The sequence below is a fragment of the Triturus cristatus genome, chromosome 4_1, assembly GCF_964204655.1.
Source record: "Triturus cristatus chromosome 4_1, aTriCri1.1, whole genome shotgun sequence".
Classification (NCBI taxonomy): Eukaryota; Metazoa; Chordata; class Amphibia; order Caudata; family Salamandridae; genus Triturus; species Triturus cristatus.
In genome coordinates, this window is record NC_140585.1 from 1,121,610,392 (window position 1) to 1,121,630,757 (window position 20,366).

The window sequence follows — 20,366 nt, forward strand, 5'->3', positions numbered from 1 at the left end:
TTTGGCGAAAGCAACGTGATGCGTGCTGGGTCACGAGGGTAAGAGCAACATGGGAAGGAGAGAATTACACAAGGGAGACTGCAACACAGGGGCAAGGGAGAAGCATGAAAAGGAAACAGCAACACGAAGTGCAGGGGTAAGCAGGAGGAGGGTGAGCAGCTACAACAAAGAGAGAGCAGACACTGAGGGGCAGATTTACAAGGCTGTTGCGTCACGTTTCCCATGTTAAAAATGACGCAAAAGTGGCGCACGGGCCTTGTAAATATGCCCCTGAGTTTGGTGGGGGGACAGGAATTTTGGGGGGGGGGGGGGAGAAACACAAGAAGGTGAGAGCAGGAAAACACATGCACACTGATGGAGAGCTTTACTATAAAAAAAGTAGTTACCTAAAAGTTAACAGTAGAAGGACACAAGTCAGCCAGTATAGAGGATGTTAAAGAGGTTATGCTCCTGGGTTGGACGAGGACAAAATGGACGAGGAAAGCCATCAATGAAGAAGCAAGTAATGAAAGCGCAATCCAATGGAATTTCTGGTGATTTGATCACAGTGCCATATTTTTTTTTACCTGCTAAATCCTACTCTTTTTTCATGGAATGTTAGTAACTATGAAGTGGCCATTGCCTAAGCCACGTGTCCCCTTCTCCAAAACAATGTATCTGTGCATTGCTGAGCATACATGCTATAGGACCTCACATACAAGATTCTACACTATAATCCAGGCTCCTTCTATTACATGCACCGAGGCATCCTCCCTGAGCGAGATACCATGGGATGTCGCTTTCTGTGATGTCACTTTCTGTGACAGTAAATCCTGGTGCATCACAATGGACAAAGGTAGAGTATTGTAGAACTTTAGTGAGTAGATGATTGTTGTGTCACACATTTCAATAATAATATTACCTGTTATTAAACCTATAAACTGGAAGAATTCTGAAGAAAGTGTGTACAAACAATTATTTTGTGTGCCTCACTTCCATTTACAGGTGTTAAATGTCATTGGTCAGTCTCTAGATATGGAGACCTGTACCCAGGATGGAAGCCTTTTTATCACTGATTCACAGAGTTTTCTAGTAAATACAGTATCACGAAAATAGCTTTTACATGGAAGCCACGCAACGGATTTGCAGGGATAGTCATAAGAGCAGAGATACATTTTTGAAGAAGTTACAGAAATACATACAGGGAAATAAGTAAACACTATAAGCAACCATTTAATGAAGTACAGAAATCTTTACTCAGAGCACATGGCCTTATAGAGAGGCCCTCAGTGAACAGAGATGACACTTTATGGGATAAGTACAAACGCCGCACCCACAGTAGCAGGTAAATCTGACTTCCCAAATCTCAGGGAGAAGGGTTTTTGTGGTGTCCACTGTGAGCTGTATCATAGGCACGTAACTCCTCTCAAAGTAGTTATTTCACAGTATGAGAGTGAATGTCGACTCCGTACGCACTTAGGTAGTTGACCACTTCCAAATCCAGCCGGTTTGGGAACGGAATTACATGATTGTCCTGCAAAGTGATCAGCAGTTCGTCCATTCTATAGTCTACGGTTAACTGCAAGGAGTGAGAAAAAGTAGAGTTCAGTGTTAATGTAACATTTCATGTCTCAGTCTATGTCAACCAGGTCTAAGCCGGCCTCTCAATCAGCACTGCTCCCATGAAACTCTTTGTCCAGCCCCACTCTCCTCTGCCACTCCACCCAAAAACCTTCAGTCAGTGCTCATCTACCCTTCTTTGACTCTTTTGTTCAACTTGGGCTTTCTCACTTCCACCTGCTGCCAGTTTCCCCAAGAATTATCTTGAAATCTGCCCAAATCTTATGTTCAGATTCCCTTGTAAGGGGCTGTGGAAGATGTAAACATGTCCCTGCAGGAAGAGGGCTGGAAGCTTGTGAATACATGCCCTAGTAAAGGAAGATATGGGAAGCTTGTAAATACATGTCCCTCATGGAGAATGTCCATGGATGTTTGCAAATACTTGTCCATAGTGAAAGAGGACATGTGAAGCTTCTAAATACACTTTCATAGTTGACGATAACTTAGGAAGTTAGTAAATTCATGCCTCTGCTGGAAAAGGACACAGGAAAGTTATAAACATGCATCCATGATGAAGGAAGATTGTAGTAGAATTTAAATATGTGTTTAAGGTTGAGGATGACTGTGGAAGCTTGTAAATGCATGTCACTGGTGGAGGACTGTGGAATCATGTACACACATGCCATGGATAGTAGGGGACTTGGAAAGCATGTATATTCATGTCAGAGACATATTGAGATTTGCATGAACAATGGTTCAATTACTGGCATCTGAAACCTATGTCGAGGCTGCACACTGTGGGGCAGATTTACAAGAAACTGACACCTCTCTGCGTTATAGCAGAGATGCGTCAGTTTCCTTGCGACATTAAAAAAAACCTTGCGCCACCATGCATGCGTCGCATTTACAATGCGCCGCACCATGGCGCAAGGATTGACAGATACTTCACACATCTGTTGGCACAAAGGTCACACATTTCTGGAGTTGTGTCACAAGTACGACGCAGCTCCAGCAATGCTAAGGGAGGCCTATACTTATTGTGCTGCGTCACTCCTTACGCCTGCTTCAAGCAGGTGTAACGTTTTGACGCAGTTGAGTCCTAGAAGTGGCGCAGTGAAATCTTGTAGATTTCACTCCGTCACTTTTACTAGGCTTTCCTGTGTGCGAATGCCCACCTGACGCAGGTATAATGTGGTGCAGGACTTTACAACGTGAAACATCTCACTAGATGCGTAACGTTGTAAATGTGTTGCAATGTGGCTCATTGTTTATGCAGCCACTGAGTCACAAAAGTGACGCAACAGCAGCGCAAAAGTGTCACAAGGGGCGTGTAAATCTGCCTCTGTGTCCTTTCCATTCCTTATTTCCAGTTAACTGCATTGGTGGTTTAAATTTCAAAGGAGACAGGCCCTCTCACTGAAGAAGCACTTCCACTAACAACTTATATAAGGCAGACAACGATATTTTAGAAGAGAAACAAAATGAAAAACAATTTCAACATACACAGCTAAAGAAGGAGGATAAAAGTAGTCCACATCACATAGCCGTCAGGGACCCCCTCACTGATCTTCCATACAAGAATAGACATGGTGGATATGAGAAGAGAAGGATAGGAGCTGCAGTGCTTTGCAAGGTAATGAGGTGACCCCTCACTGTCAGAAAGGCCTGCTAAAGGCAAAGCTGATGAGGTCTACCTGAGGCCGCCTCAATGGACTGCGACGTCCAGAGGTCACAAGATACCAGCAACCCAGCAAGGCAGAATAAAGATCAAAGACAAAGTATGGCTTGAAGTACAGCAGTTGTGTCTTCCATTGCCCCACAAAACCTGTGATGAGCCTAAACCATGACCAACATTTCTATTATTCCCACATGCATCTAGTCCCAGAGGGTTTGCTATTAAACCCTGACATTGAGGGCTGTGTTCCATTAAACGTGGGCACTGTTTTGATTCTTGAGTAATTTGAAGCATCTCTCCAGGACAACAAATATAATTTTTGTGATTGGACCCAAGGCCTAAATCTAAGTTCTGAATTGAGTCTGGTTGAAATTCAGGGCCCAGTGTGCCCCCCTGTTTCATGGTGAGCCCCTGGTACATATAAAAACCTGACATAAATCAAATTTTAAGATATGGACTCCTAAAGTTTGGTCTCTCTAGACTAGAGGAATGTCAAAGTTTGTGCTGGATACAAGATCCAGTTAACTGACACTGAGACTTTGGTGGAACTGATGTATGCAGTCTGAATATGGTATGGGCGAGCCATCTGTTCTTGTGCTGAGAAATATTAAGAGTGACAGCAGAAGTATTGAGGTCTCCTTTGGATTCTGGTTGAATGGTGCAAAACCTAATATGGAGACTGCATGAAAGGGTGGACAGGAACGGACTAGGGGCCCAGATTTACTCAAAAGCAACTAAACTTGCTACACCGCATGAAAGGGAGAGAGCTGAACAACGCAATATCTACTACGATTTGGCAGTGTTTTCCTCTCTCCCTGCGTTAGCGCACTTTTGACTGTGCCAGCGCACATACCCTTGCGCTATAGTGCAAGGGTGTGTGCTGTCTGTAAGGAATAGTTTTTGTACAGAATGGTGACTCTTCCAACACAAACACTATCCTTTAACATTTTTCCTGCTTTGTATATGTGCTGTACAATGCAGCACACATGCAAAGTAGGTAAAACGAGGAGAAATGAAAACATTTCTCCTCATTGTGTCTGCCTAGTTGAGACATTGGATTTTGGTGCAAATCCCTGTCTATAATTGTTTGTAGAAAGGGATTTAAATCAAAACCCATCAGCTGAACGCAACTCATTAAGGAAAATTGAGATAGCACCTTGGTGACTCTCACTGGTTGATCCCAAGCAGATGGCAGTAGGTGTTTAGTGGACTGCCTATAGAAGAGATCAGAAGGGGCAAGGTGCGCCGCCGACTGAGCCATTTGGTGGAGAAACATCCTCAGCAGCACAGCCAAAAGTCAGAAAAGAATGCTCAGTCGCAATTCCTGGATCCTCGCCTCAGAACAAAAGCTGAACTAGCATAAGTGTTTCCATCAGGGTCAAATGGGTAACTGCGACAAGGACCCCCTGATTTCCTCCCATTAAATGTTTGTCTGGACAAGTCTCTGGTTCCAATCCCCCAAATGGGCAGGGGCGTTTTTGGCTGTTAAGTGGAACACACCAGTTTTCCCGAGAAAGTCGCTATCATGAATGTGGATGGATTGTGAAGTTTGCTCAAAGATGCCTCTGTGCATAACCCAGAAGCTCCACACTGCGTATGTGGCTAGGCAGAGAATTCAGTTCTTCAGGACACTTATACAAGTATGACCATGTGAGAAGACATATCTGTGGCCACCAAGACGCGCATTAATGGAGCAAGTGGTACGGCCAGAAAATCCACCAATTAAATCTTTTCCTTCCCTTTGTTGCATAGACAACAGCAGGGGGAGATACATTAGTGAAACTAGTAGGATTGACCAAATGTTGAGGATAGTGAATGCAATCATGACCTAGCTCAGCTAAAAAGTAAGCCTGGTTGGTGAACTCCACTCCACTCATGGAGTTTTGGGAGTTTTCCGCACTCCGCGGAGCATGCATAGTTCTGAAAATCTCCGCTCGGCTCTGAGGAGCGGAGTTTTTTCCTTTGCTCACGCTCCCTAACATCAAGTTGGCAAATGGGAGAGAGGAAAATCCACCTCCAGGCATTATTTTTGCTTGCTCGCGCTTCCCAACAACAAGTTGGCAATCTCAAGTGAGAAAAATCCACCTCCCAGCGAGATTTCACAACGCAGGCAGTCTTCTTTCTCAAGTTGGGTGTCACGGGTGGTCGCGACCACTCGCGTTGGGAAACCTTCCGTTCGCATTGAGCGAGTTGCCACTCGAGTAGAAAATCTACTCGAGCAGCAGAAAAGAAGCAACGCCCTCTTGCGCTGTGCATGATGTCATTCACGTTATTTTTCCAGCGCAGGATAAACACCCCGCGCTGAAAATCAACGCAAACAGTCATTACCAAATGCACTCCACCGCTTGCAGAGTTCCGCTTAGCGCGGTGGAGTTTTTTTGGTCACTTCGCGAACTCTGCCTAGGTTTACTAAAAAGCGATATACCCAAACTGTTCATCAAACCCTAGCGAGAGTGGTTACTATCCTAATACCACGCTGTGCAGTTCTTGCAGTGGTGGTAGTATTTTGTAGTTCTGGATTATAGGCCTTCTTACCTGCACTCCTGGTGGCAGATGTACCTGCTAGCATTCCCCAGGAAAGGTGTGATCAATTAGCCATAACTGGGGTCCTTGACTCATTTTTGTAGAGGGAACGTGATGTATGTGGAGTGTGTTTTACCCATGCATACTCGGGGACCACAACATGATAGTGTGGTACCAGAATACCATTGTCAAAATAATGTCTGAACTAAATATCTTGTCCTAAATATTGCCTCTATAAATAATAATAGAAAATCTATACCCAATGGGAACTTATATATTTTTCTAAACAATATTTGGGGCATGTCAGTATTTTGTAATATTCTGACATACAACCGTGCGTCATGGTTAAAAGTAGACTTGTCTTGTCCATTGTGATTGTGACATCTTTCAAATTAATTAGTCCTGGGCTCCATCTCCAGAAACACACACTGGCTAAAGACACAGATTTAAACTGTGCAGTTGCAGTTGGGACTGGCTGACCTAAGACACTGCGGGGCCAGGCCTCTATAGCTGTGTGTCTCTATCTGGGTCAGATGCCCTCAGGCAGGCTCCTGGGTCTGTAACCTTGGCCTGGGTCTGTGAACTCTGCGCAAAATAATATTTTTTTACTTTATTGGATCTTAGGTCTCAATTGCACACTGGCCAAATGGTCCGTGAATGCTGTCCCTGATCTTCATGCCCACAAGACATGAAGTGGTCCACCAATTACAGCATTTGGTGCTGAGGTCCAGGTTTAGGATCTGTGAAGCTGTTCTGGACAACAGGAGAAAATACTCTCTTGCTCAGTGGAATTCGTACACTCCACAGACTGGAGCACATGGACAGTCCGCAAATAAACAGTCCAGATAGTTCTAAAACTAACCCCTTAAAGTCAGGGGGCACTTTTGTAACAGATATATCAGGAAAAATACACCAAACAGGGAAAAAAGATTCTACTCTAAGTAAAGTTCTAATTTCATGCTATGTTTGGTGTAAATACATTCAGAGGTTTTTACTTTACTGAAATGCACATATTTCTATGGGAATCGTCAAAAAATTGATCAAATTGCGCCAAAGTTATAAACAAACCCCAAAATGTGCTTTCAATTTAAAAAGTGAGTCATTACCATAAGCACACAGTCGCTAAAGCCAAGCACGTAATATGTAAAAATATGCATCATGTGAAAAATGTTCAAAGGTCCACGTGTTCCAACCCTTATGGTTCAAAGCAACCAATATTACCCAACACACAAAAGGTGAAGGAGGGAAGGCTTGACATTTGTCTAACCACTGGCAATCACTCGCGGTAGTATCCCAACCTTTGTTCTTTTGATTACAGAGGCCTTTCAGTTTGGGCCCAGCCATTTGCAGATCAGTCTTGACCCTGCTCCAATAGAAACCATCCAGCCCAAACTTCCAGGCATGGTCTTCTCTGAACCAGAGCACAAGCAACCAAAGATCGTTTCCGCTGTGAGTAGGGCTCTTCAGCCAGGTTTATTGGTTCCAGTGGCACAGTGAGCTCTGAACCCACATCTTTGAAAACTAAGGTTCCAGGGTGGGCAAAAGAATGATGGGTTGGTATGCTACCCAGTGCGACTGCCAGTGGTTAGAAAAATTGCAAGCATTCTTCTCATCAAATTTTGTGAGTATGATAAACCTATATTATCCAGATTAACATGTATAATACTTATTAACATTTTCATACGTACCATAAAAATTCCTCCCAGTGATAGACAAAGAGAAGGGTCTCCCAAAAATAGCATGAGTAAATATCAAGAAAACATATACATGGATGTGGAGAACAATACACCCAAGGACCACAGATTTGCAAATTATTCCTATTTGATGTGGAAATTTACCCATTTCCTTCCACCTTATTTTCATCTCAAATGTTATTTTCTGAGCTTGAAAAAGATGTGTATAATAATATTATATGACTGAAATTCTTTATGAGTTATCACCCGGCTATTGTCACCTATAATAAACATTACTTTATTTTTTGTGTCTGATAAATACATATCATCTGTAATAGTCTGAGGTTTATGAAGATGCTGCCAGCAGGATTTGGCCAACTATTGTCCCAGATTTGCAATTATAGTGTTCAGGTTTTGCATAGCTTTCAGGAGAAGGATGCTTACTAAATCAAGAGAAAAGATTAAGCTCTGCAGAGTGGTTTGGGACTGTTATATAAATATAGTGTCATCATTAGAGTCTAATTAGCAGGAGAGAATGAACTTAGGGCCAGATGTTTAAAGCATTTTTGAAGTCGCAACTGACCCAATTGGTGGACTCAGCCATAAAAATGCTTTTTTTAAATGTACCAACACCAAATTGCGATTAAGTAGCATGTTAACAAATTGCAAATGGCGTTTATCACCCAATTCCGATATGTTATTTGGAAGGAGCGTGTTTAGAACACCACCTCTAATACGTAATCGCAGTGGCATGTATTAATGACTTATGACCAAATTCCAGTCACAAAACAGTAATACTTTACCACCAATTCAAAGTTGGTGGTAACCCATTCACAGTGGGAAGAGGTCCACATGGGTTGTACTACACCCTATGGAGAATATAATCTTTTTGCTTTGAGGAGGACTTGATTTAATTTCTCTGTTGACAATCGAAGGACAGATTCATAAACCGAGCATGGACTTTACCCTTGTTGCTGGACCACTGATGTCAGTATTTTATTATGCACTCAGACATGATTAATACACCTTTTGCTCTGTCTACCCTGCTGGCTTTGTTAGGGATGTGCCAGCCTCAAAGAGGCTTTTCTCAGCTATGGTTTTGATGCTCGCCAAGACTGGCTATTTGTTGGGTACAGGGCTCAGTGGCAGCCATAAAGGATTGTCTGAAAGACTCAGGCCCATATTTATCAGGGTTTTGCATCACCCTTGTGCCATTCAAGGAGGCACAAAGGTCATGCAAAACCTAAGTGAGATTTATCAAGCCACACAAGGCCACCTTAACTGCCTTATTCCATGTACTGTGTTGGGACGTGGAAGACCTCTGAATGGTGTGCAGCTGTGTTCCCCTGACCAGAGTGCCTGACTGTGTGTAGATAGTGTCCTGGGTTTTGATTTTGGCACGCGCCTCACAGTAATCTAGAGTGTGCGTAGAAAGAAGCCTAGGCCTGTCCCTTGAAATGAGTGAGATCCTGTACTTGTTGCATGACTTGGAGGCTTTTAACAAACATATCATCATTGTACAGACAGTGGACCACTGTCCTCGTCATGGGTTTAGTACATTGAGTTGTGAAGACAGCATACAATGTTTGGAGAATCCATAGTTGTTATCAGATTTTTTCATCTGTGCCACTGGGGTGGCACCCAAGATCTATGCATTTACCCAGATGCTAGCACCAGAACCCAAAGTGTATGGGATGCATGGTTGTGTATGTGGCATGTGGGGTATATGCTTTGTGTGTCTGAGTGAACCAGAGGAATGGGGGCCTGCTGGATCCATTTTAGATGCTTGTGTCCTGGCCTTTTACATAAAATGGAGGTGAGGGGTGGGGTTGTTTTCCCAGACAGTGGAAGTGTATTAATGACACTGCTGAAGCTGGCGAGAGGAGACCTAGACACTGAAGTGGGAAAACAGGGGCAAGGTTATTTTAGAAATTCAATTAGGCCTTTTACTGAGATGAGTTTCTGATTAGTCTTCCTGAAGCGGTGTCCTTTTGCCGATGGTGGGGGAGAAGGGTGGGATTGCAATCTCTATTGGTCAAGGTAAAAAGGGCTCCTAATTTGAGGTCAGCCGTTTGTCTTTTCTCTGGTTATTCTTCTGTGTGGCTGATGACAGCTAGGTGCATACCTCTTTGGACAACTGTTGTGTGAGAAGCATCACTCTACATCAAGTCTGTGATTGGAGAGCTACATGGAAAGAACACTTGAAAAGAGAACCTCCCTAGCCGGTTCTGAAAGTACAGATGGCCCATGCACATCTCCTGCCTGCTTCGACAGTATAAATGTGGGGTTAACTGAGCTGCTTGCTGTTCTGGTTCAAAGTTCTCTTTGTCCATGGAAGGGAGGGCTCTTCTGAGTACTCAGATGACTGTTGTGTAACCAGAGCTTGTGTCAACCTGAAAGCCATCTTCCCATCATCTGTGTAGATCATTTGCTACAAAAGCTGATAACTTATCTTAAAGCACAGAGATGTCAGCCAGTCAGCCTGGTGAGAGCGGAAAGGAGCCTGCTAACTCTGCAAGAGGAGTGACTGTTTGGGCAGAATGAGGTGCAGTGTGACACTAGTGCGGTGGGTTTGCTAGAATGGTCAACTACAGACAGGGATTACACCCTGGTGTCAGTAGGCTCCACATGCTCTACTGCAATTTCCAGCACGAATCCTGAAGATGCAATTTGACCTAAGCCACTGTGCCTGGAGTAATCAACGGCAGTGTGTCCTGAGCAGATGCACCTCAAGTAATTGACAAAGGTGTGACTTGTGTGCAAGAAATAACCAGCTGTAGCTTGACCTTAGTTGCAGTGCCCATGTTGTAATAGTGTGGCATTACCCGAGGCACTGCACATGAGGTTAACTACCTAAGACCATGGCATGTTCTAAGCTGTGGTCTCCTATCCATGTGATGAAGCCCACCCATTGCCTCACTTGCTTAAAACAAACTGGCCTGCACGCGGCCACACTGATCTGGACAGCCTAGAGATTTCCACAGCCGCTTTTGACAGCTCAGAGAGCCGCATATGAAAATGTTGAGGACACCCAAAATGGACAGCAGGCTGGCGCTCTGCCCCAGAAGTGTGGGAGCACCTGAGCCAAAACATCCCAATCTACAGACTTGCAAATATGTTGGTTGAATACAGTGAGAAAGACAGACCATGTCCTATCCTAAAAGTGTTGGGCTGAAAACTGCATCTGAGTCAATTCTTGCTAAAATTTGCCCAAGCGGGAAAAATCCACCTGAGCAAAGGGTCGGCACCCGGAGGTCTAGAGGAGAGAGGCACAAATGCACACTAACGCTAAGCCACTAAGTTCCATTATGTATACATGTGAGTGTATTATTTAATTTTACTGTGCATTCTTTTTGAAAGTCAGGCACTGGGTTGGACACTCCTTTCTTATAGGGATGTGCATTTGTTGAGTGCAGAGCTTGTGCACACCCACAATACCACCCTGAGAAGCCTGTGACTGCTCCTTATTATTACTATTGAGCATCAAGTGCTGAAGAGGTTGCGCTTGGCCCAGTTGGCAGAGCCGTAGTAGAATGGTCTCTGGGCAAAGGATGCAAATTATTTCAACCCTTACGTTTGGGGCGCAATAGCACTTATTTGCAACTGAGCACCTGTTCGCCATTTTATTACATATACTACTTCTCTGAGAAGCCTGTTACTGCTTGCCATTGCTGTCACAGGGGTCAAGTGCTGAAGGGGTCGTACTTGGCCCAGTTTGGAGAGCCATAGAAGGACAGACATCGGGACATCAGAGTCAAACATCCTCTACCCCCATGGTTGAGACCTAGTAACCCTTTCTTGTCCCGTGTCCCCAAACGTAGCCTGACATACTGCAAACTGATAATGCAGGTTTTGCTTTTCTGTATTTTTAGCTCTGCTACTTGTCTATGAACACACCTGCTCATGTAGTGTCTGTCGACGCCACTATGGGCCTATTGATTGTTAGTTGAAGACTTCAATAAAGTGTTAAAATATGCAAACATAACCTTCATCAAAGGTTTTCAAAAACAATATATTTGGCAAAACAGATTTCAGTGCAAATTATCCATTGTTCGGGCAAAGCTCTAAACCTCTAAAAAAAACCTCCGCTGCTTTGGAAGTGTCACCTCAAACTCAACTATTGAGTGGGGAATCGTGGGAGATTAGGGTCATCTTTAAATCCAGGTGCCAAAGTTTAACACATTTTATTACCAAAGTATTGTTAACTTGCATTGGCTCTTTCTGTAGGAGAGCCTTAAAAGAGACAGAAGATTTTATGACTAGGACAGTGAGGAAAGCAGGGATCAAGGTTGAATTTGAGTGCTTGATTCGGTTTCTAGCATTTCCCTGGCTAAGCCACAACCCAGCTGACTTCCTTACCTGTATTTTCTGCCCCTTTTGGAAGGGAAAGTCATGGTCTTTGACCTCTTGGTTCCAGGTTCCCTGGTAACGAGAGTTGCAGACGATGGTATTGACGTCGCTGCCTAAGTTGAAGCGAGGGTTGAAGTGCAGAACTAGGTTGTCAAAGTCCTCTCCAAGGTTGATGCTACAACTATAGGGCACAAAAAAGACTTTCCTTGAGTTCTGTCTCAAGTTTCAAAAACTCATTCTCCCACAGCTCAAACCTCCCATTTCTAAATACCCCAGCCTTTTCCTACAGCCCCTTCCCCCGCACTGACATGCCTATCACCTGCATGTCCATACCATACCGTTCCCGAGCCATAGATACATGCTCTCTTTACCACATTTCCTTTCTGCTCACTGCTTCACCCCCTACCACGAAAAGACAAACCCCTCCACTTCCAGTGCCTGTCCTCTGTATGCTGTCCCCAGTACACACCGCCAAGTCCCAGATACCCCAATACTTACGCATCGATGTCATTCTTTATCATGCCTGTTATAAATACACTGTGGCCAGGCGTAAGACCAAGTTCCTGAGTCGCCACGACCTATTAGAAAAGAGAAAACAAATGAGACATTGGAAGGAAGAGGGAAATCTTGCTGTGTAATTCTGAACTACTTTATTTACTCCGCGATCAGTGGAAGTCAACACGTCTGTGGCTGAAATTAAAGTTCCTATATATTTCAAGTCATTAACTCCATAACATGGTTGTGAAAATTCTGTGATCAAAAAGAGGAATGATTGTTTTTTTGTTTCAAAACCATAATATGACATTAATCAAAATAACCAATAGTATTATGACAGAAAATCCCATTACATGTGATGGGATCGATGTCAAACAAAAGGACAGATGTGGCTTCTGACCCAGATGCCTCATGAGAAATGTCACTAAGTCCACAAGCAGATCCAAGACATACATCACCTGGCTTTCAGGATCTTACTTGCAACTCAGGCCCCGCTCAGAAGCCAACTTGGTTTTGTGTTTTACAGGTTCAATCCACGGCTTTCTCCAAATCAGTACCTGGTACCCTTCCAATTTCCATATTCAATAGGAAAATAATGATCTAAGCGAAAAATAAGATCCTATTCTTTGTTGACAATATCTTTCCTGCTCTCAAACGAACCCCTCCCAGCGAATTCACATTTCGACCCTTTGGATTGCTCGCCCTCTAACCCTAATGCCCCTTCCTCTTCTTCTCCCAACATTCAACACTTAACACCTCTGATTTCTTCTCTACTCAATGCACATTCATCCGTCGCCAACCCTTCTGGTCACTCACGCTACTCCTCCTTTCTCATCTTCCCCAACATTCTACACTTCACACCTGTCTTGTCCTCCACTCCTCACACCTTCTAACACCTCCACTGTTTCTCCTACCCTAGTTCATCCTCCTTCTCCCCAGCTTCAATCATCCACGCACAAAACACTCCAGCAAGTTCCAGGCACCTACCCCCACACCCAGTACCTTCAGCCAGAGTTCACATACCCTCCCACCCATCGCACAAAATCCACCCTTCCTCCTTCAACTTCCTCTCCACACCTTCCATAAATTACTCACCGACAACTCCCGGGCCATTAACCTTCCTGCCTCACCATCTTATCCAACAGGAGCAATCAACGTCCGAAACCTTACCTCCTTAAATCTCCATTTCCGCCCCCTCCATCCCACACGTACACGACTCCCTGGATCAGCAAACCTTCCCCAACACCTCCCACGAAAGAACATGATAAGCCTCAGTCCTCCCCTGTCCACCACTGGTGCCCTCTCTCTGCCCTCTACATCTTATCTCACAAAGAAAGTAGACATCCTTACACACGCCTTCACTCGTTTCAGCAAATCAATGACCTCTAACAAGTGCGATCCACCTCATCAAGCACAGCTCAAGAGCCCCTCCCCAATCATGACTCCCTGGGATAATCATTACCCCAGACCCAATTGGGCAGAGTCCCCACTCAAAGAGTACGAAATACAAAACCTTGCATAAAGCTATGAAAACACCAATGTCTCCAACACTCAGTTCCCCAGTCAAACACAAAATGCTCTCCCTGTCCCCACTGTTACCTCGGACCATACGTGTAAAGTGCCTTGACACCCTACACTGGGATGAGTAGCGCTACAAAGGAAATACAAAAATTACTCATACAGACTGATACATCTGACATTCTTGCAGCGCATGCATATCTCTTATATGCAGGGATTGAGGAAAGTCCAAAGCTCGCCTCCAAATCAGTTTCTCTTAAGTGCCTATGAAGTGATTAATTGATAACAAGGTAGCCACCTCCAGGGCATTTGGCGGACTTATATTGCGATTCAGAGGCAGTTTGGAACATAGGGATATCATCTGAGGGAGTACAGTAGGGGGGCTCGATGCCAAACCCCACGAGTCTTTACGGCAGGACCCTGGGATGTAAGCAGTGGTGCCCCGTTAGTCCTTCTGGTGGTTGCAAACCTGAGGAACTGGGGGCTTGCCCTGCACCGGTCCACCCCTAACAAGCATTTGAAATGCAATAGGTCTCGCAGTTGTGAGAGTCTGAGCTATTGGCATTGTAAAAATCAATGCCTTTTATTGACGTGTTGGTTTCCAAAACATAAATACAAGGCATTGTCATTTACAATGCCAATAGCTTACACTCTTGCAAATGCGAGCCCTGTTGCATTGCAAATGCTTGTTACATTTGTCACAAGTAGGCCTGTATGCAAGCACGTGTGTTTTGGTGCCTTCTCCTCGGAAAAGGCCAGTGGAAAGGACACCCTCGCATCACCAGGAGACGCGGACCCGTTGGCAGCCAGTATCTGTAAGTCTCGGCATCACACTTTCTTGTTTAAGCACTTGAATGGCCACCATAACTTTGTCTGTCTTTTGTCGTGTGCATTGTGAAATACATTATTAAAGGAAAAACAATGTGTTTTCAAATGCAAGAGACCAGTGCGCACGTGCAATGAGCCTGTGGTGTGAGTCAGGACATCAGATGTGAAACCACTTTCTGTGCTGTACCACCTGCTCACCTCAATTCACTAGGTGCATAAAGGCCCTGGGAGGTAATGGGGGATGGGTGTGTTCGAGGCCTCTTTAAGTTAGTTTTACCGGCACAGAACAGCAGGCAGGTGTACAATATAATAAACGTGGGCGATATTCAAAGTGCAGAGCAAATTATACGGCCTGCCAAAAAGGAACCTAAAATGTACGGTCATCAGAGGCTTGGCGAAGTTGGTGGCCCTCTGTAACAAGACCTACAAATGGCAAAGCCATTAGGCACATCCATCCATACACGTAACACATTACAAAATCTTGAGCAGGGGAAAAATATTTTACTTTCTCATTAACCAAAAAACAAAACATGACTAAACTACACATTTCTCTGCTCCCCATACAAAACCAAAAGGCAATTCACAGTGGAATAATGGAAAAAACAGAACCAGGAGAAAAGGCACATAGATCAAGAAAGCTCTGAAATGCAACCATAGTGTAATGCACTACAGAAATACTGACAGTGTAACATACCAAAACAAACAAAAATGACAACATGGAGACTTACTACCAGACTCTGTTGCTGCAGGTTTTTTTTTCACGAGCACAAAATAGAGTGGAAATCCCAAATAGAAGCCATTGTATTGTGCCTCTGGTGCGGTGAGGTGTGGCTCTCACAAACAGTACACAGTAGAAACGGGAATAGGACACATAAATTGACAATGCTTGGTCGGGCTTTAGAAATAAGTGAAAACGATCCTACAAAGTTTGGGAGGTTTCCAAAAGAGAAATCCGGATTTGTGTCTGGTATCGTTTTTGAAAAGAAAACTATAAAGAGATGAAATTGCTTCAATATGAAAAAAGTAATGAACTAATGGACCACGCGATGACTGAAATACGTGAAGAAATGATGTATTTTAGAGAAAGGTTTATTTGTCAAAATCAATTTAAACTACACATAGTAAAGAGCAGGGCCTCCAAACGTCTGCAGAATAAAGAGAGAAAATGTATTTCTTTGACTGACATGACTGTAAGAAAAAAAATAATCCCACTATTGAAATCGACCGACGAAAAATTTTCTTTCGACTTTAATTCCACTCATCAAGCAGCACAGTGTGTGATGACAGCTACCAGAGCAGAACAAAAACTAATATACGGTAAAACGAACCCACAGGCATACGTGTTGGGAGGAGGAAGGAGCTGGCATCACTACTGCCCTCGACAATGGTGCTTTGTGAGAGAACACAAAGCAGTACTAGTAGCACGAGAAGTGTTTTGCTAGAGGTGTTTAGAAGTTTGGTTAGAGATGGAATTTAGCATAAAGGGATATGAAAAAAGAAACCAGGAAGTGTGATGGAGGGAGGTAGGGAGAAGCAAAGGGATGAGAGAGAATGAGATAAAGAAAAAGCAGATGGCGAGAAGATGCGAGTAAGGGGATACATATAAAATGGGTTTGGTAAATATAAAAAAACATTTTAGTGGTCGCAAACCCCTTTATAGATGAGGAAAAGGTAAGGGAGAGGATCGATGTGGGGTTATATCAGAGCTGCTGACTTTGGTACTGGTGAACCAGGGACGAATCTCGGCGTCAGCTCAAAAGCCTGTGATTCTGGGCGAATCCCTTAATCTCCCAATGCCTAAAAATAAAAAGTGAATGCGGCCCTGTGTAATGAAACTGGTACTCATGCAAAGTGCTCCAAAACGTTCGGGTCGAGCTCGTGTTTTATAAAGCTACAAAACTAGGAAGCTTGAAAAATAAAAATAAAACAAACTTGTTATTAATTTCCTTTCTGTGACTTTTGCACATTTTCTTACATTGCTACGTTCGTGGAGCTAATTAGCTCCGTTTCTTTACTGGTGAGAGTGCCTAATAGTGCTTACAAAGAACCACTTCGGGTGGACAAGATCCGCGCGGGGAGTGGAAAGCGTCAGCAGCGAGGATCCCTGGAGAGCATCTTCTGCGAAGAGAAGGTGTTTGGGTCACAGTAATGTTTGTCACATGCGCTAACATCAAACACGTGAACCCTGCAGACGTGGAGAGGGGGTGTAGGCATCACCTCTGAAAAGCATTTTATAAATCACAGCCTATGCGATGCCTGGGTGCTCCCAAACTCCCGCCCTCCCCTTCGGATTCGGAAATTAGAACAAATAAAGGCGCGTGTAAAATCCAGCGGCCTGCCCAGGGTCACAGGGTGCGCAGAGCAGCTGAAAAGTTCCTCGTTCTAGTAAAGCAAGCACAAGACACTGGAGAAGACACGAGCCGTGCACAAAGCAAACACTGTGGTGCTTGGTGTAGGCCTCACTCGCACGCACAAATCCGTGCCCTCCAGCTAGGGGTGGAGAGGAGTGATGCACGCACCGATCCGTGCCCTCCAGCTAGGGGTGGAGAAGGAGTGATGCACGCACCGATCCGTGCCCTCCAGCTAGGGGTGGAGATGCGGGGTGATGCACAAATCCGTGCCCTCCAGCTAGGGGTGGAGAGGCGAAGTGATGCCAGGCCGAGACAACACAGCAAGGGGAACCATCTGCAGATGACAGCTCCACCAAGAACACCACCGGGGCAGGTGACAGGAGGGCCAGGGAGAGGCGGAGAGAGAGTCAGATGCAAGGGGACGGGTAATAAATAGTGTAAGAAAGGAGAGAAGAGGGGGAGAGAGAGTCAGACGCAAGAGAGCCAGAAATACAGTGTTGGAAAGTAGAGAAGAGGGAACGAGAGAGGGAAAACGTGCGAGTGGTCTTGTGAGGATTAAAAAGGGCCAAAAGGATGCTGGATAGAGGGAATATGAAGTGAAAGTAAAGGGGGGGGAGAACCTCAGGAAAAATCTATGACGGGGAAAAGATCCGAGGTGAGAGTAAAGACGTCAGAGAAGGGGGGTGAACGGAGAGGTGAGGGAAGAGCTGATGTAAAGGAGGACAAGAGAAGCCCGGCTTCTCAAGTGGTCCGGCCGCGAGCACCCGCCGCGCGAAAGTGAAAGTAAATTCACGGCGAGACGCGGCGGAGCGTGGTGCGCGCGCTTGGCGGGGCGGGGGAGCGCATTCCAGGCGGGGGAGCGGACCCTTTGAAGTATGATGCCGAGGACGACAGTGGGCTGAAGCGCTTCCCCAAACGGATTGCATGGCGGCACGATGCATGTGATTGTGCGCGTGCTCGCCATGCAATCCACTTTTGGGAGCACTTTGAAATGCCCCTTACTAGAGTCTCGCATAGCGATTGCGTAAACGCAATAGCTAGGCGAGACCTAAAAATGTGTGAGTAACAATCAGTGACTGGCGGTCATGAATTTAAAAATGGTAGCGCTGAATGGGTTGGCCCACGGAGCTGTTTGGCTCATAAGGTGAGTGGGCAGCTTAGGTTACTTACGGCTGCCTGCCCTTGGATCGCCGGTAAATTAACCCACCATATTGGCATATTTCACTTATGGAATGAATTAAATAAATTTGCAGCAAACTGTTTTTCCACCAAATCATGTGTTGTCTGATTTCTTTAATTTCTTGTGTGCTAACTAGCTAATCACCTGGTGTGTCAGGGAGGGTTGCCGATATTAGCGCTATGTGTAATGTTTGTGAATGATGTAAAGTGCTTTGACACCCTACACTGCGATGAGTAGCACTATAAAGGAAATAAAAAAGTACTCGCACAGACGATTCATCTGACATTCTTACCGCACATGCAAATCTCTTATATGCAGGGATTGAGCAAAGTCCAAAGCTTGCCTCCAGATCAGTTTCTCTTAAGTACCTGTGAAGTGCTGAAGTGATAACAAGCTGTGCCCCTTTGTTTCCCGCCATTGCATTGGCATCTATGTGTGGGGCTCAGATAGCTCCTAGTAAGGATCCTACTGGAACAAAAGGAGGGCTGATGGCCCATTAACGTTGCCCTTTGTTTGCTGCCAGTCACCCAGCTGGAATCTAAAATGCAAAAGCCTCGCTGCCTGCACACTGCTGCTCTGAAGGGAAAGCAGATCACATGCAGGAGCTGCTGAGTGTGTCCATGTGTCTGAAAATTACATGGGGGCAAGTTCAGCCTGTTTCACTGGGGCCCGCCCTGCGAAAACTGTGGATGGATGTAGTCTACCCCCTTGTACCCCGACCTGGTCCCTGCCTTACTTCCCTCTCTTCTAGGGTCCCTTCTAACACCCCATTCATCTCTTCATCTACATCTTCGGCACTCACCTCCATCATCATGCCCATGCTCCCCCCACTCGCTCCTGTCATAGGCCCTTTCCTCACCACCTCACATCTCTTCCAGTGTCGCACTCACACTCCCCCTCTTCCACTGCCTCACCCTTACTCATTTCTTTAATTGACCCACTCCTACTCACCTCTTCCACTATCCCACTCAAGCCTCACTTCTTCCATTGTGAGACTCACATATCGTTTCCAGTGTCCCACTCACACTCACTTCTTTCATTGACCCATTCCTACTAACCTCTCTCATTGTCCCGCTCACCTCTTCCACTGTCCCACTCGCACTCACTTCTTTCATTGACGCATTCCTACTCACATCTGTCATTGTCCCACTCACCTCTTCCACTGTCCCACTGACTCTCACTTCTTTTATTGACCCATTCCTCCTCACCTCTGTCATTGTTACACTCACCTATTCCTCTGTCCCACTCACACTCACTTCTTCCATTGTGAGACTCACACATCTCTACCAGTGTCTCACTCACACTCCTCTCTTCCACTGCCCCACCCGTACTCATTTCTTTCATTGACCCACTCTGACTCACCTCTTCCACTGTCCCACTCACCTCTTCCATTGTGACACTCACACATCTCTTCCAGTGTCCCACTCACACTCCCCTCTTCCACTGCCCCACCCGTACTCATTTCTTTCATTGGCCCACTCCCACTCACCTCTTCCACTGTGCCACTCACTTCTCCCACTGTACCACTCACCTATTCCACTGTCCCACTCACACTCACTTCTTCCATTGTGAGACTCACACATCTTTTCCAGTATCTCACTCACACTCCCCTCTTCCACTGCCCCACCCGTACTCATTTCTTTCATTGGCCCACTCCCACTCACCTCTTCCACTGTGCCACTCACTTCTCCCACTGTACCACTCACCTCTTCCACTGTCCCACTCACACTCACTTCTTCCATTGTCTGACTCTCACATATCTCATCCACTGCCCCACTCCCACTCACCGGTGCCATCGCTCCTCCTTGCTCAGACTGGATCTTCAATCTCTGCTGCTCAGGCTGGTGTTGCTCAGGAGGGTTCAGCCTTATATAGTTGGTAAGTGACTCATATAGGTCATGTGATGTCAGATTCTGAGGAATATTGCAAAAGAGTGATTGGCAGAGAACCCAGTTTGTAGGTGGGGAGGAGGGGCAGCAAGGGTCAATGCTTCTTCCTAAGAAGCTTATCAACCTCTAAGCATCTATAAAGAGAGTGACGTGGAATCAGAGAGGCAGTGTGGGTTTGAAGGGGTACTTGCTGAGTCATGTAGGGTTGACTACAAGCGTTCTTTTTATATAAAAAACACAGCTGTAGCAATGCTCTGTATGAGAAATACGGTGCTTAATTTGTATTGGTGGGCAGGGAGTGAGCACTGCAGGCTTGGGCCAGAGGCTTGTTTCCTATTTGGTCCT

At 45.2% G+C, this 20,366-nt stretch overlaps 1 protein-coding gene across 1 annotated transcript; it reads right to left on the reverse strand.

Moving 5' to 3' along the window:
• Positions 1-1,192: 1,192 nt before the first annotated feature.
• On the reverse strand, positions 1,193-19,989 carry LOC146856125 (galectin-1-like). The gene is made up of 4 exons (XM_085654159.1): positions 19,920-19,989; positions 12,259-12,338; positions 11,770-11,941; positions 1,193-1,558 (listed from the first exon to the last, which is right to left on the reverse strand). Exons 1-4 carry the CDS (start codon positions 19,926-19,928, stop codon positions 1,415-1,417), a joined length of 405 nt encoding a protein of 134 aa, XP_085510285.1. The 5' UTR covers positions 19,929-19,989; the 3' UTR covers positions 1,193-1,414.
• Positions 19,990-20,366: the final 377 nt, after the last annotated feature.

Bases quoted from the DNA above. Each gene is read 5' to 3' on its own strand.
- LOC146856125 (XM_085654159.1), bottom strand. The intron at 11,942-12,258 runs GTAAGTATTGGG...TGTGCCCTATAG, and splicing joins ATAAAGAATGACATCGATGC to TTGTAGCATCAACCTTGGAG. The intron at 1,559-11,769 runs GTAAGGAAGTCA...CACTCCTTGCAG, and splicing joins AAAAGGGGCAGAAAATACAG to TTAACCGTAGACTATAGAAT.